The 14,399-nt window shown below is 34.3% G+C and overlaps 1 protein-coding gene across 1 annotated transcript; it reads right to left on the bottom strand.

Moving 5' to 3' along the window:
• Positions 1-449: 449 nt before the first annotated feature.
• LOC149146650 (D-3-phosphoglycerate dehydrogenase 1, chloroplastic-like) lies at positions 450-7,922 on the bottom strand. The gene is made up of 5 exons (XM_089450886.1): positions 7,094-7,922; positions 2,815-3,191; positions 2,156-2,263; positions 1,919-2,014; positions 450-1,618 (listed from the first exon to the last, which is right to left on the bottom strand). The coding sequence occupies exons 1-5, from the start codon at positions 7,785-7,787 to the stop codon at positions 947-949; spliced, it is 1,947 nt and encodes a 648-aa protein (XP_089307012.1). The 5' UTR covers positions 7,788-7,922; the 3' UTR covers positions 450-946.
• Positions 7,923-14,399: the final 6,477 nt, after the last annotated feature.

Raw genomic sequence — 14,399 nt, 5'->3', positions numbered from 1 at the left:
AAGAATGGATCGTATGATAGTGTAAACTTTCATATTACTAAAAACCCTTTTCCCTAAAATGTTGTATATTTATTTTATTTCCGAGTCGACTCTGACTCTTCAACCTTTCTGAGCCATCTCGGAGTGGAGTCAGGGAATCTCTGGCATCCATATGTTCAAAAAAATTATATTTGATGTTACTTCTGAAGAAAGAGCAAAAAAATTAGGGCTATACAGTTTACAGCCGTATGACATCCAGTAGAGTGTACCACAGAGCTTTAGGTGTTCTCCAATCCATGTTAAAAAGAAAACGACAAAAATGTAACCAGAGCAGTAGCAATCCACTGCTAGCTCAACATGGCAACCTGAAGTATATACTATCAAACACGGCCAAGCCAAGGGAGCTGATAAATGTGGCAAAGCAGATAAACCATTATTAAAAACACACAAGCATAGCTGAAAAACCAAACTCAAAACAACACTTCGACCTTAAATATGAAAATTACAGGTTCGGAGACTGTTTGTCCATGTTTATGGCATCAGATTACTATTCTGGATATTATATGGTAGCCGAATCATGAAAATGCGTATTTGCTAGGCAATGTTACACATGAAAAAATGAACTCTGCCAGAGAAAAATAGAGATCCAGGGTTTTCGGAGTGCTTTTATTATTGACTTCAATTTATTCAGAACTGGAAACAACAGTGAATCTGCATAAGAAAATTGCCCCGAGAACCACCATACCCTATCTCTTTCCACGGAGTGGGTAGCATTGTGACTTCATTTTCACAATAAATAGATTGGCTTGAAGGATAAAATTGGGCTTTTCTCCGACTGAATTACTTGGCAACCGCAAAATTATGCTCTAGTTGTGCCCTGATATATTTTGCCTTCCTACTATGTAACTGAAATTAACATAACGAGCCTGTTGTCAACTTGACTCTTATCTGCTAAGATATACTCGGCTTAGAATTTCAGATATACAAATTCTTCAATGGCTGGAACTTCACCAATCCTCTGTAGTGTTTCCTTTGTCGGTTCGTCATCTACCCCTATTGCCATGATAGCCCTCCTCCTAGGAGCAGTTCTGCCAACACTCATAAAGTTTACATTAACATTTTGTGATCCTAGAATGCTTCCCACTTTTCCAATCATGCCAGGTTGATCAACTTGCCTGCAAAGAATAAGACTTCCCTCGAGACTAACATCCACACTATAGGCCCCAACCTTAGTTAGATGTGGAATACCGTCCTTAACCTTCCCTTCAACTATGATATCCCCCCCTTCTGAGAGAGCACTGGCAAATTTTGACTCTACATGTGCCAGCTGTACCTGGATTGACTCCAATGGTTCTTGAGGCGAGCCATCATGTGGTACTTTTTCCTCGATTATTCTGAAGCCTCTTTGCTTTGCAATAAAATCAGCATTGACTAGGTTCACAAATGTATCAGATATAGGTTCAATAATCCCTTTAGTAATCATAGCACGAAGCAACCTTGTATCCAAATCATCGGCAGCTCTAGCAGAGGCATAGATCACCTTCACTGATTTCACACCACGAACTCCTGACACTAACTGCACAGCAAGCCTTCCCAAGCTTTCCGCCAAACTTACATAGGGGGCAAGTTCAGAGAGAACCTAACACAAAACAATCATATGATTTTATCAAACAGACATTATGTATAAACATGACATATGCAATCCACACCGGAGAAACAAAAGTCCTCCCGGAGAGGACTGATTAGAGTGAAAACAAAATGTCAAGAGAGACGCTGAAACAAGAACCGATGTTTATACAGTTTAAGACTGATAAGATGGTTTAAAACGTGAAATATTTCCTTGGGCCAACCAAACAATTTTCAGCACTGAACACAACAATTCAAATGAATTAAGTACAAATTACTTTAAAAACTGAAATTAGAGTTCACTGGAATTTACCTCAGCAGAGACCATGGGAGCATTGACAGCTGTTGAAGAGAGCTCACCCATCAGGGCTCCAGCAACAGCCTCGGCTATTTCTATTGCTACACCTTCCTGCAGAAAAAATGATTTTGATGAGTACTATTTTGTGTGAAACGGACAGTAAGCCGGCTTATAATAGTAAGTGTCATGGAAATATGAATAAGAATCCTAAAACTTTCCTCCTTATAAATTTTATCACAAAGGGAGGTATACCTGTGCTTCTATTGTGCTTGCCCCCAGATGAGGTGTCACAATGACCTTCTCGTGCTGGACTAATTTGTTGTCTACTGGAGGTTCTTTTGTAAATACATCAAGTGCTGCCTGTTTTTTATTAAAAACAATGCCAGGTTTGTAAGCACCCATAGGAACTTGGACACCCAGCATTTCAAGAACATGTGAAACAAGTCTAATAGTTTACTTTATTTTTTTCACATGTCTCCTGATATATGCATTGGCAAAAATAAATTTCCCTTCTGAGCAACACTGGTAAGTGAGCTTGTCAAATTTTAGAAATTTGATTAGTAATATGGTGTCATGCCAAAATTCATTTAGGTTACATTTTGATTTGTTAATGCCTCTAGGAATGTTTTCGTTCTCTTGTTGGACATCAGAAACAGATTTAATTCTATATAGCAGATCCAAATCTTGATCAATAACACTCATACGACTTAACAGTCCCGGGATATTGAAATCTTGTGCGTCTTTGTGTATATATAAAGAGATAAATAGAATGAGTGAATCAATCCCTTCTATAGATGTAACCCCTAAAATGCTTGAATTTGGCATTTTTGGAAAGTGGAAACTTTAACTGTAAAGCTTGCAGAAATTCAGGCTTTTGGGCATGAGGCAGGCAAAACTAAAAAAATGCATACCTGAGCAACAATGCCACTGTCAAGAGCTCGCACTAAAGCTTCATCGTCTATTACGCCACCTCTAGCGACATTGATAATGCGGACTCCTTTCTTCATCTTACGAAAACTTTCATCATTGAAAACCTTATCTGTAGCGGGAGTCAGCGGCATATGGAGAGAAATGAAATCGGCAGCAGATATGGCCCCATCAAATGATACTAGATCCACACCTACAGCACGTGCTCGATCAGCAGCAGCATATGGGTCATGTGCAATAACATGCATCCCCAGCCCCTTTGCACGCCGAGCAACTTCTGATCCAACCTTTCCAAAACCCATGACTGCAAGTGTCTTTCCCACCAGTGACACACCCACATACTTATTGCGTTGCCATTTTCCTGTACCACGAACAAGATCCAGTCATAAACAATTCCTACTATGAGTACCCATTATAAAATCATACCAAAACAGAGGAAATACGAAACTGAAAGTCAGATTTAGACATAATATCAAAACTATCAAGAGATGCAGATTCAGAAGCAGTCTTATATATGTGAGCCTAGCTAAATGGCTATGCTATAAAAGCACTAAGTTTGGATGATTTATCTTCTTATCAGTGTATTCGAGTTCCCCGTGAAAAGGACTGCTTCTTTCACATTGAGAAACTGTTAATTACAGAAGGAAAGGATCTTCAGCTACCGCTGCACTTTGATACCTTATTCTTCATAGACATGTTTGCAAGTTTACTAACATTTATTTCCTCGCACTGCATTAGATGATCAATAATGAAGAAGATTACAGAATTTAAGTTTTCCTAGTCTGAACAAAAGAAAGATCCAGTACCGGTATATGGCTAATAGCCATGGAGAAAATCGAAATATCTGTCAGAAACTTGTCAATAACCCAAAATATCAAAGAACTATTTCAATTATTTGAAGCCTCCAAATCTATCTTTGAGTTGATAAAACGAGAAATTTCTGTATAAGGTGTCAATCCTGACATAGTTATGATTTAAACAAATAGCAAATAGATATAAATAAGTAATATTTTTTGTGAATTTTGATTAATTCCGCATGAATGTGTGTGAATTTCAAATTTCAACTGGGGAGTTTGTATAATCCAAACTCTTTAAGGCCTTTTTAAGTTAGTTTATTTATATATTTAGAAATTTATTTTAAATATGGAAAAAAAAATCAAATTCACTCAGAATCATATTAACTAATCCACTATATTTACCAAATTCAATTTATTTAAAATTCCATTTTAAATAATGAAAAAAAAAAATCCACCTTACTACGAATTATATTACCGAATTCACTATATTTACCAGTTTATTGAAAAAACAAAAACATGAAAAACATAGCAGCGTTCCATTGAACCCTTAAATATTTTATGAAGATACAGGCATCCCTATGATTTTAAGAGTTGAATGTCGTCTACTGATCATAGTTAAACTGTATCGAAAACTATATATATAGAACCCGCTTCCCCATTTCTCGTTGGGCTTTGACTTGACCGCCTGTGCTATGCTGAGCCCCTTTGGCTGGTTTTGCATCCCCATGGATTATCTAATGGCCCATCACTGTGCTATGCTTCCCTGCATGAAATCTACCAATGCACAAATCTGGACACATGGTATTAAATCCGATTTCCATATGAATATTCTCTTTTCGTTTCATTCACCACCATCGCTTTCTCTGCTGGCAAACAATACAACATCTTTACATATTCAGACAGACCAAAGTCAGTTAAACAGTTCGGTGCATTTATGGAAAATCCGGCATATCCATCTTGCCAAAGAGTTAGGCATTGCCATTAAGAAGAGTACAAAGAAATGGTTCTCAGCACATGGAAGACAATCCCACCCATCTACTCAATTTCGTTATGTTTTGTATGCAAAGATCTACGAATCTTCATGTCCAGAAAAGCCTGATGTTTGTTACTACTGATGGTATTGTAGGTACCAGAGCATTGAATTAATATAGTCAATAATGATACCTTGGAAGAACAACATTCCATATGGAACTGCAATGGTAAAAAACATTATGCAAGGAGACTAATTTTCAGTGGTAGAAAGCCCAATTACCTGTACACTCATCAGCACGGTTTGCCTTTACTTCAAGACACGCAGAGACGGTCTAATGTATATTTTTCGTTACGACCCTTCTGAGTGGGTTTTAGTGAGATTTCAAAGTCCTACTGGACACGGAGATTCCAGTGTTTGACACAAAATTGGACACTTATTTAAATAAAACCTGAAAAAATGGACATAAAATATAGATTTCTTGAATATTTAAAAAATAAAACTATATTTGTACACATGTATTGAATTTTTAAGCGTCCTGAGTCTCCAACCTAGCTGAGACACCTGTCTTTGCAACAGGTCGAGTACTAACTCACTATCTCGCCGCTGAATATATTGACCACCGTTGACGTTTTTGACTTTTCCCGGGTGTACTAATTAATCGCCTGCTGGGAGAAGAAGAGCGTCACTAAGCGCCTGTAGGGCGGCCAAGCAAACTTACTCCAATGAACTGTCGAGGAGAGACCGCCCATTTCCTAATTTCTCATACCTACTGGAAACCTGTCTTGGCCAGGACAGAACATGTATCTCAGAATTTTATCCATAATTTTCATGTGTGTGTGTTCGACACAGGATAGGGGCAGGTACCCAACATGTGTCTAACGCTAACACCTGCGTGTCCACAAACCTACCTGTCGACCACACACAGATTCAAGACTCCCAAACCCTAACCCACAAATCATGTTGCTCCTTGAGATACTTTTGGAAGATGATTTAGACTTGGAGTGCCCTAGGTCACAAGGGCAACTATAATGTAATCCAAAACACAAAGCGTGGTGCCTAAGCATGGAATTACGTTTGATCCCTAATCTTTGCGACCTCGAAATTAATCATCTAGAAAACAAATCAAATGACGATGGCTTCATTTGTACCGAGACTGTACGAACGCTAGATCATAATATCAGATGAAGACTCTGCGAACGCCGCATCATAATATCAGGTGACAACAGCAGCATTTGCAAAATTCCCCTTCTGCTCCGGACCCCGAAGGTTACGATAACGAACCCAACTCCAAGCACCCGATATGCTCCGGACCACAAAGTTTAAGATAACGAGCCCAACTCCAAGCACCTGATATGCTCCGGACCACAAAGGTTAAGATAACGAACCCAACTCCAAGCACCTGATATGCAGGCCTTGCACTTCTGAGTCTTTAATCTGTCGAACCAAATCAGATTCACAATGGACAAATGACAAAAATCAGTCTGATCACCTCGGAATCATGATAGGAAAATGACAAAACCTGGCAACAGTGTGTGAACGACAAAGCCAAAATATCTCAGCGGACCTACTTGGCATTGAATCTGTAAGTGAAAAACTGCAGCTACTGACTTCAACTAATTTCCCTTTTTTATCAGTAAATCTAAAACATAATCCCCCAAAAAATAACCATTCCACTTGGTTCTTTTTTCATTAACCTGTACTCTAGAAATTCCCATAAGAAGAATAGGAGCCTTTTGTAAGCAGAACAAGCCAAATCATAGTCAAGTAACAGCTTTTTATTACAAGGATACTTTTATCTTTGATTTAACAAGTGCCCAGTATAACAGTGAAGTGAGTTTGTGATTAAAGTAAAGAAATCAAAGCACAGTTACCAGATCCAGGTGCTAAAAGTCCTAGAACACATACTGTAGTTTTAATGCCGTCAACAGTGTTAACGGTCACATCTCCTCTACTTTGACGACCTACATCTTTAGGTCAAGTTAAGTCGGCATGATAAGAATTTAGGGCTTAGGTTTTCTGGAGAGTTTTACAGGTTAGATTGATTAATTTGTCCTGTCCAAATTTTTATAGGATATTCCTCATTTAGTATTTTTTCCGCATTTTTTTATCGTTTTGATATTTTCCAAATATTTCTAACATCGAATTAAAAGATGCGCATACATTTTTAATTTCTATAACACAGAATTAGAATATTTCCCTGTAAAATCAAAAGTTTCCCACAAATATTCTTGGGCTACCAAATTTCTTTCAGCTGAAATTAAAAGATCTTTCCCATTTTTATGTGCTGACCATAAAATTATATGAATTTTACGCCAGGTAAATTTCTCTAAAATAAAAATTTCGGCTTCCACATTTTCATACGATAAAATTAAAAGACCTTTCCAATTTTGAAGGCTCCTTGATTATTCGCCCAATTCTATAAAAGTAGGTCTTTACACATCATTGAGTCATAAATTTGATGTGAATTATAAAATTAATGGGGAAACAACGTACCTTGTTTCATGGAAGCATCAGCCTGGGGCACATTGCGTGCCATGGCAGCCAAGAGAGCAATCCCATGCTCGGCGGCGGCCACGGTGTTAGCAGTGGGAGCATTGACGACCAAACAACCGTACTCAGTTGCAGCATGAAGATCCACATTGTCGATGCCGACTCCAGCCCTTCCGACGACCTTGAGCCGGCCGCGGGACGATTCAAAGACCTGGCGCGTGACCTTGGTGCCGCTCCTCACAATGAGCGCGTCGCAGAGAGAGATCTTGGTGCACAGCTCCTCGTGCGTGAGATCGTACGAGCAGTCCACGTTGGCCAAGGTTCGAAGCACCTTCAGTCCCGCCTCCCCGAGCTTCTCCGCCACAAGAACAGTCGGCTTCGAGTCCACCGCTGTCTCGGCCCGCGCGCTCTTGGAGTCCACCGCGGTCTCGGCCCGCGCGCAGCATAGATCTCGGCTGCTCACGCGGCGGGCCGCCTCCGATGACTGCTCTCGTAGTCGGCTTCCCAGAAATGAAGATGAAAATGATCTGGACGTTGACAAGCGAGAAAGCTGTTTGGGGAAATGGGTTCTTGGGAGAAAGACGGTGGCGGGTGGGATTCGAGCCGTGGACGGCCCCAAGGAAATGGAACGAATGGGATCGATGAAAAGTGCCTGGTGCTGCTGCTGGGGATTGCAATTCAGCATGGCCGCTTCCATGTTTCGAACCTTAGACCTCGTCTCCCTACAGTCTCGAGTCTTCACTGTATTCCTTGCCGCTACTGTTCTTCGCACTTGCTTCTTTGAGATCGTGTACTGGACCTTTTTATTAGCGCTTCCCCGCGTCTCGCATCAACTGATTGAAAGATTCGTCTTTTCCACATTCAACTGTGTACTCATTTTTTATTACCTGAGTTGTCCACGCAGGCAGCTCCAGGTTTTACTGCAAAGGCGGCACTGCTCCAATTTTGCTTAAATAATCAAAATTACAAAATGAAATATTTGCATTATGTTGTGCAACTCTAAAATTTTTATTAATTTGTAAATTTTCATCCAAATCTTTGGCAATATAACCAATTTAATAAGTACAGGACGATTCACCAACCCTCTAAAAATTTTATTATTTTATAAATTTTCCTCCAAATCTTTGGCAGTACAACCAATTTAATAAGTACAAGGACGATCCACCAACCCACTCCATTGATGTATGCAAATTGCTGAACTACGCTTTCCCCTCTGGGCCCCACATATTTTCAAGGAGACAGTTGCATTTTAAATTAATTCTGTGGAGTATCGAGGTGATAAAGTATTTGAATTTTTCTAGTTTGGTAAAAAGTTACTTAGTAAATATTATATTATTATTTTTAAAATTAAGATGAAATATTAATTTTAAATGTTATTAAAAATATATATAATTTTATTTATTTGATTTTGATTACGGGAAATAATATTTTTTTAAATAATTAAATTAAAATCCAATTATTTATATTTTAATAGATTAAAAATTTGTTTTTCCAAATATAATTAAACACATTAACAATGCAAAACTCAAAAAATAGAGGGAAAGAAAATCTCTTTCTTTATTTTTCCTTGAAGTGATTAATAAATTGTAATAAATTTTATTTTTTAAACAAATCATAGAAAACTAAAATGGTTAATAATAATATTATTTATATTTTTAAAATTATTTCTAAACTAAAAAACTAAAATGGTATATGATTAGAGATTTAAAAAAATTCATATTAACATATTTTTTATTATTAAATCTATTTTCATTTTTCATTTTTTTTTTCAAAAAAATCACTTTTGATTTAGGGAAAATATTTTGTTGGTTGAGAGAAAGGTGGTTATCCTCTTTACCTAAGTTCAATTCCTATATGTGACATGTTGGGCTCATAATGAGTATTTCTTGTAATGGCGTAAGCCTTGTTGTCTTAGTAGTCTCTTGAGAAACAAAACGTGTATATTGCTCATATTTGTGTCTTCTCTTTTTATATTGCTTAAAATAGATCCTTTGTAAAATCAAGGAATTCGAAAGGATTAGACTAGCCTCTTGTCCACTTTTATGACATATTCACACATTATTTTCCACTCCTTGTAGAACCTTTTATCTCATTGGAAGCCCTCAAATTTAGGGGAAACTTGCTAGATCATTTTGGTAGTAATATTACTCTTTGCAAAGGGCTTTGTCTCCTTCAAGAGGCCCTTATTCACAACATAAAATTTTTTCATTTGGATGTGCTTGTGAGGTTCTCATTATCACTATAATCCAAATACCCGCCGCCCCCCACCCCCTTAGCCATGCTCAATAAATGCCTCCTCACTAGAAGCCTTAATGACATTTTCATTAAAATCCAAATACCCTTGTTTAGGGTTAGCGAATAACACCTTATTAGAGCCCTCCACAACATTCTTAATGGATTATGAATATACCCCTTCAAACTTAGGGTATACCCCAAACAACTAGACCATTTCCTTTTATTACAACTTTACATTTAAAAGCGGAGTTATTCTTTTCTACATCGAACCAAATAACTTTGAAAAACAACAACTTTTACCATCAAATTTTTGTAACTATCCCTATGTTGCTCCCATTTTTTTTATATCTAAATTTTTAAATAACCAATATTAACATTTTAATTGATAGATGGGCAGAGAAGAAAACCACAAAATAAGACACTCAAATATGAGTTGTTAATCAATGAATTGCTTGATTCAATTGCTTAAAGCTTACATGATTATAAAGACTCAAAACCATTAAGAATAAACATGCTAATCTTAGCTCACACACACATGACTAACAGTTGCTAAATTTAGCTTTCTAGAACTAACTCAAGCTAAAAGCTTTAAATGGACTCAATGACTTCAATTAAAAGGAGAGATTATTCTCCAACACTCCCCCTTAATCTCGACCACTAATGTTTGTTGGTCTAAGTCTTAGCCAGGCTTATAATACTTGAGATTAATTCAAAAACTTGTTTTACTTATGCATGTTGGTGTAGGTTGTCCTCATCTCTATGTTGTATAATTTTTTTTCTTACGTGTGCTCCAAACTCTATGCTCTATGTATCTTTTTCTTGTTTTGTAGCTTTAGTGTTACTTTGGTTGTCTCCTTCAATATGCCCTTGTCTTCTTTGTTTGGTTTCTTTTGTGCATCTACTTGTGCCTCAGTTGTTGCTGATTGAACTTTTCTATTAATTCCTATAATATCAAAAACATCTTTATTTTCTTTCTTCTCTTCCCCTACTACAACCGATCAACAGATTTGATGGATGCCTTCATCTTTGTTGTTTCATCTTCTTATGGTAGCTTTTCCATAACCATTTTCACCTTTATTATACTTAGGATTTGCAAGCCACTTTTCAAGAAAAGCTAACTCAACTTCATAATCAATTTCAACATTCACCAATAATTTATTCTCACCTGTTGTCACTACTTTAAAGGAGGTTTCAATTTTATCCTTAACACGTGTATCTATATACTTAGCTTCACTCCTTTTACCATGTTCATGCACTGTATCTTGTAAAAAATCATTGTTCTCTTCTACAATTTATTCGACTAGATTTACTGTACCACCTGAGAAAATTGTAGTGTCCATGTTTTGTTTATGTTCTTCTGCTCCAGTAGGCTCTTCCATAATATCTCCAGTTATTTCCGCAATATCATAATCTTTTGCAATTTCTTTAACAAATTGCTTTGTAACAATTGTAGACTCGTTGTCTTGTATATCTTCCTCTTCTTCGGCTAGCTCTTCTACAATTTCTCCTATTACTTTTGTTACATTAGATACCTCATTAACAACTACAATGTTTTGTGGCTCATTTCGATGATGATCAATGACGCTCCCCCTTGTGACTGTATGTCATCTCTAGAATGTTCCAAACTTCTCAAGACATGGTTGTTGTTGCAATCTTGGGAATAATGCTAGTGTATAAACCTTGTCAAATGAGAGACAATGTTGTTGCATCATCTAAAAATTTGCATAACTAAATTGCTTGACAAGTGGTTGTTGTTGTTGATTCTACATACTCTGCTTTTGTTGATGAGATAGTCACAATGGCATGAAATCACACCTAAACCAATATGTAAAACATATCATGAAGTACTCTTCTTGTCATCCATGCTATATGCAAAGTTACTATCAGTGTATCCAACTAAAAGATCACTATTAGTGCTAGAGTATAATATGTCATATCTTGTTGTTCTAGTAGTATATCTCAAAATTCTTTTTTTTTTCTGCTTGCCAATGTGAGTCTTTTGAAGACTCCATAAACCTGGAAATCAAACTAACAACATACATAATGTATGGTCTAGTGGTAGTAAGATACATAACACTACTAACCAATCTCTTTAACAGAGTTGGATCTACATTGGATCCTATATTTTCTTTGATGAGTTATGTTCTTGTTGCAATTGGAGTTGGTGTTGGTTTACAATTCATCATCTTGAACCTCTTTAGCACATCCAATGTGATAGATGGACAGAGAAGGAAACCACAAAATAAGGCACTCAAATATGAGTTGTTACTTAGTGAATTGCTTGACTCAATTTAAAGCTTACATGATTATAAAGACTCAAAACCACTAAGAATAGACATGCTAATATTAGCTCACACGCACATGACACACACATGATTGATAGTTACTAAATATAGTTTTCTAAAAATAACTTGAACTAATAGCTTTAACTAGACTCGATGACTTTAGTTAACAGGAGATATTATTCTATAACATTAATGAAAATCAAACATACCGTTTAACTTTTTAAAATTATTAAAAATGTATACTTCCATGTTAGATACCCATGCCTAACCATACTCATTCTTTGCTTATTGTATCTCTAACTAAACCTAAATCTCATCTATTACGGCCTCCATCAATAAAATATCCACTCTCTGTATTGTCCTTAAACCCATAAAAAAGATTCAATAAGTTATCTATACATATCACTTAGATATTATGCCACTTAATAATAATGCATTATGAGTGGGCACTTCATTATAACTTTCAATTTGTTCACATAAAAAAGATATACCTATAAATATATTAAATTTTAAACATAGAAATACAACTATCTTTATCATTAGGTTGAATTATAAACTTAAGTGATCATAACTAATTAGTAAAATGAAATTGTTCTAACTACAATATGAAAATGAAATAGAAATTGTTATAATAACAGTATGAAAATGAAAGGAGGTTGTATAAACTTAAGTGATCATAATTCTAATTAATTAATTGAAATTATTCTAAGTACAATATGAAAATGAAATAAAAATTGTTATAATAACAGTATGAAAATGAAAAGAAATTGTATAATCATCTCATGTTAATTAGTGGAGGTTGTTCTAACAACAACATGAAAATGAAAGGGAAAAAATTGAGACATTCCCTCTCACCAATCAAGAGATACAATGAAATGAAAATGAAACATCACTCCTTAACACTCAATGAGTTGAGTGCATGATATGGACATTGAGTGTTTTAATATTTTTACTTTTCATAAGTAGGTGGGTAAAAAAAATTGGACTTTCAAAACTTTTCTATTTGAACTTTGTACATCTCAATCATCACATCATGATCTTACCCATATTGAGAAGGGTCAAAATAAATCTTAAGAAAGGGTATTGTGTTTTATGCTTTAAAATATATATAATATATATATGAAAACAATGTGACACATTCCAACCTTAATAAATAAAAGGCATTTGGCTTTATGCCTTGCAAAATATATAGGAAAATAATGTCAACCATTCCAAAATAAGACAATGTGACACATTCCAACCTTAATAAATAAAAGGCATTTGGCTTTATGCCTTGCAAAATATATAGGAAAATAATGTCAACCATTCCAAAATAATTCATATACAAAGTAATTTAGACTGAGTTTACGTAGTGAAAGTTTAATATATTTTTAAAGTTTAACTTTATGTTGGTGGGATATATTTTTAATTTTATTATTATTTTTAAATATGATGTTAGCGATACCAAAATAGCTCATAAAGGTAATTTAGATTATAGATTAAGTTAAAAAGAATAAGCCGTATAATTTTAATTTTTAATATTTTGTTCAACTCATTAAAATTAGATATGTTTTAATTTTATTATTTTTCTTAAATGTTTAAATATATAATATTGGAAACTAATTAAAAAATAGTAAATAAATTAATTCATATAGCGTTAGATTTAGATGGAAGAAATGAAATGAGAGAATAATATTATTTCTTATACTAAATATTTTAAATTAAAATATAAAATATTAGAATTAAAAAAATAATAGATAAATTAATTAATATAAAAATAGATTTATATTAAAATTAAAATTTGAAATAATAAAAGAGTACATATTAATACTCAAATGCTTTTAAACTGGAAAAATAAGAGTTTTTTTTGGGAAACAATCTAGAATTAAAGTAAAAGTTATAATATAGTGTAAAGGTAAAACGTGAAAAATATATATTATTTTTTCAATTTAGTTTTATAAATATTCATTTTAATTATTTATTTATAAAAAAAATTAAATATAAAAGGTATAAAAAAATATTAATAATATGGAAAAAAAATATATATTAATTATTATATATATATATCAATAATAGACCAGACTAAAACATTAACATCAATTTTTCATATGCATTGTATTTGAAACAGCATATTGGTCTAAAATATTAACATCAACTTTTCATATATATTGAATTTGAAAAATCATAATAAATTATCAAATTGCTAAAATCTTAAAGATCAAACTCATTTATTACCATTATCGTATCCAATATAATAAAATGCGAACCTTTTATTTAATATAAAACTATATAATTTAAATAAAATTTTTAAAAACTACTACCTATAAATCATAATTAACTTATTTGGACCATTATACTATTCTATTTGATAAAATAATAATTTTATAAATCATATATTTAATAAAAAATATGTAATTTTAAATAAACAAATAAAATAATTGAATTATAAGTAAATCAAACCCTTATAAATAAAATATATTATGTATAATATTAAAAATTTAAATATTAACAAAACCCATTAAAATTTTATATTCACGTATTTATGGTTTGGAAAACTTATATATATGAAGTTTACTCTCTTGGCCTATATCTCTTGATACAATGGGTGTTCCTACATAATTGTTTGATTCATGATGTTGTGGGCACAACACATGAATGTATACATTCCATCCACTCGAGAAAAATGGAGGCCTTGGTCATGAAGGTGGATTTGCAGAAGGCATACAACTGTGTTGATTGGTCATTCTTGTGCCTCAATTTGACTAAGATTGGACTAGCGGTGTACAATGTTGAATAAATTATGGTGTGTG

Source organism: Pinus tabuliformis, chromosome X, assembly GCF_031772625.1.
Source record: "Pinus tabuliformis cultivar Carrire ecotype Pingquan chromosome X, CPIR1, whole genome shotgun sequence".
Taxonomy (NCBI): Eukaryota; Viridiplantae; Streptophyta; class Pinopsida; order Pinales; family Pinaceae; genus Pinus; species Pinus tabuliformis.
The sequence above is the reverse complement of the archived record's forward strand: the minus strand, read 5'-3'. Positions and strand labels throughout refer to the sequence as shown.

Coding starts and splice junctions, on each gene's coding strand:
- LOC149146650 (XM_089450886.1), bottom strand. CDS start 7,787: ATGGAAGCGGCCATGCTGAATTGCAATCCCCAGCAGCAGCACCAGGCA. Junction 2,264..2,814: donor ACAGTGGCATTGTTGCTCAG/GTATGCATTTTT, acceptor AATAAAAAACAG/GCAGCACTTGATGTATTTAC. Junction 2,015..2,155: donor CAAGCACAATAGAAGCACAG/GTATACCTCCCT, acceptor TTTTTTCTGCAG/GAAGGTGTAGCAATAGAAAT.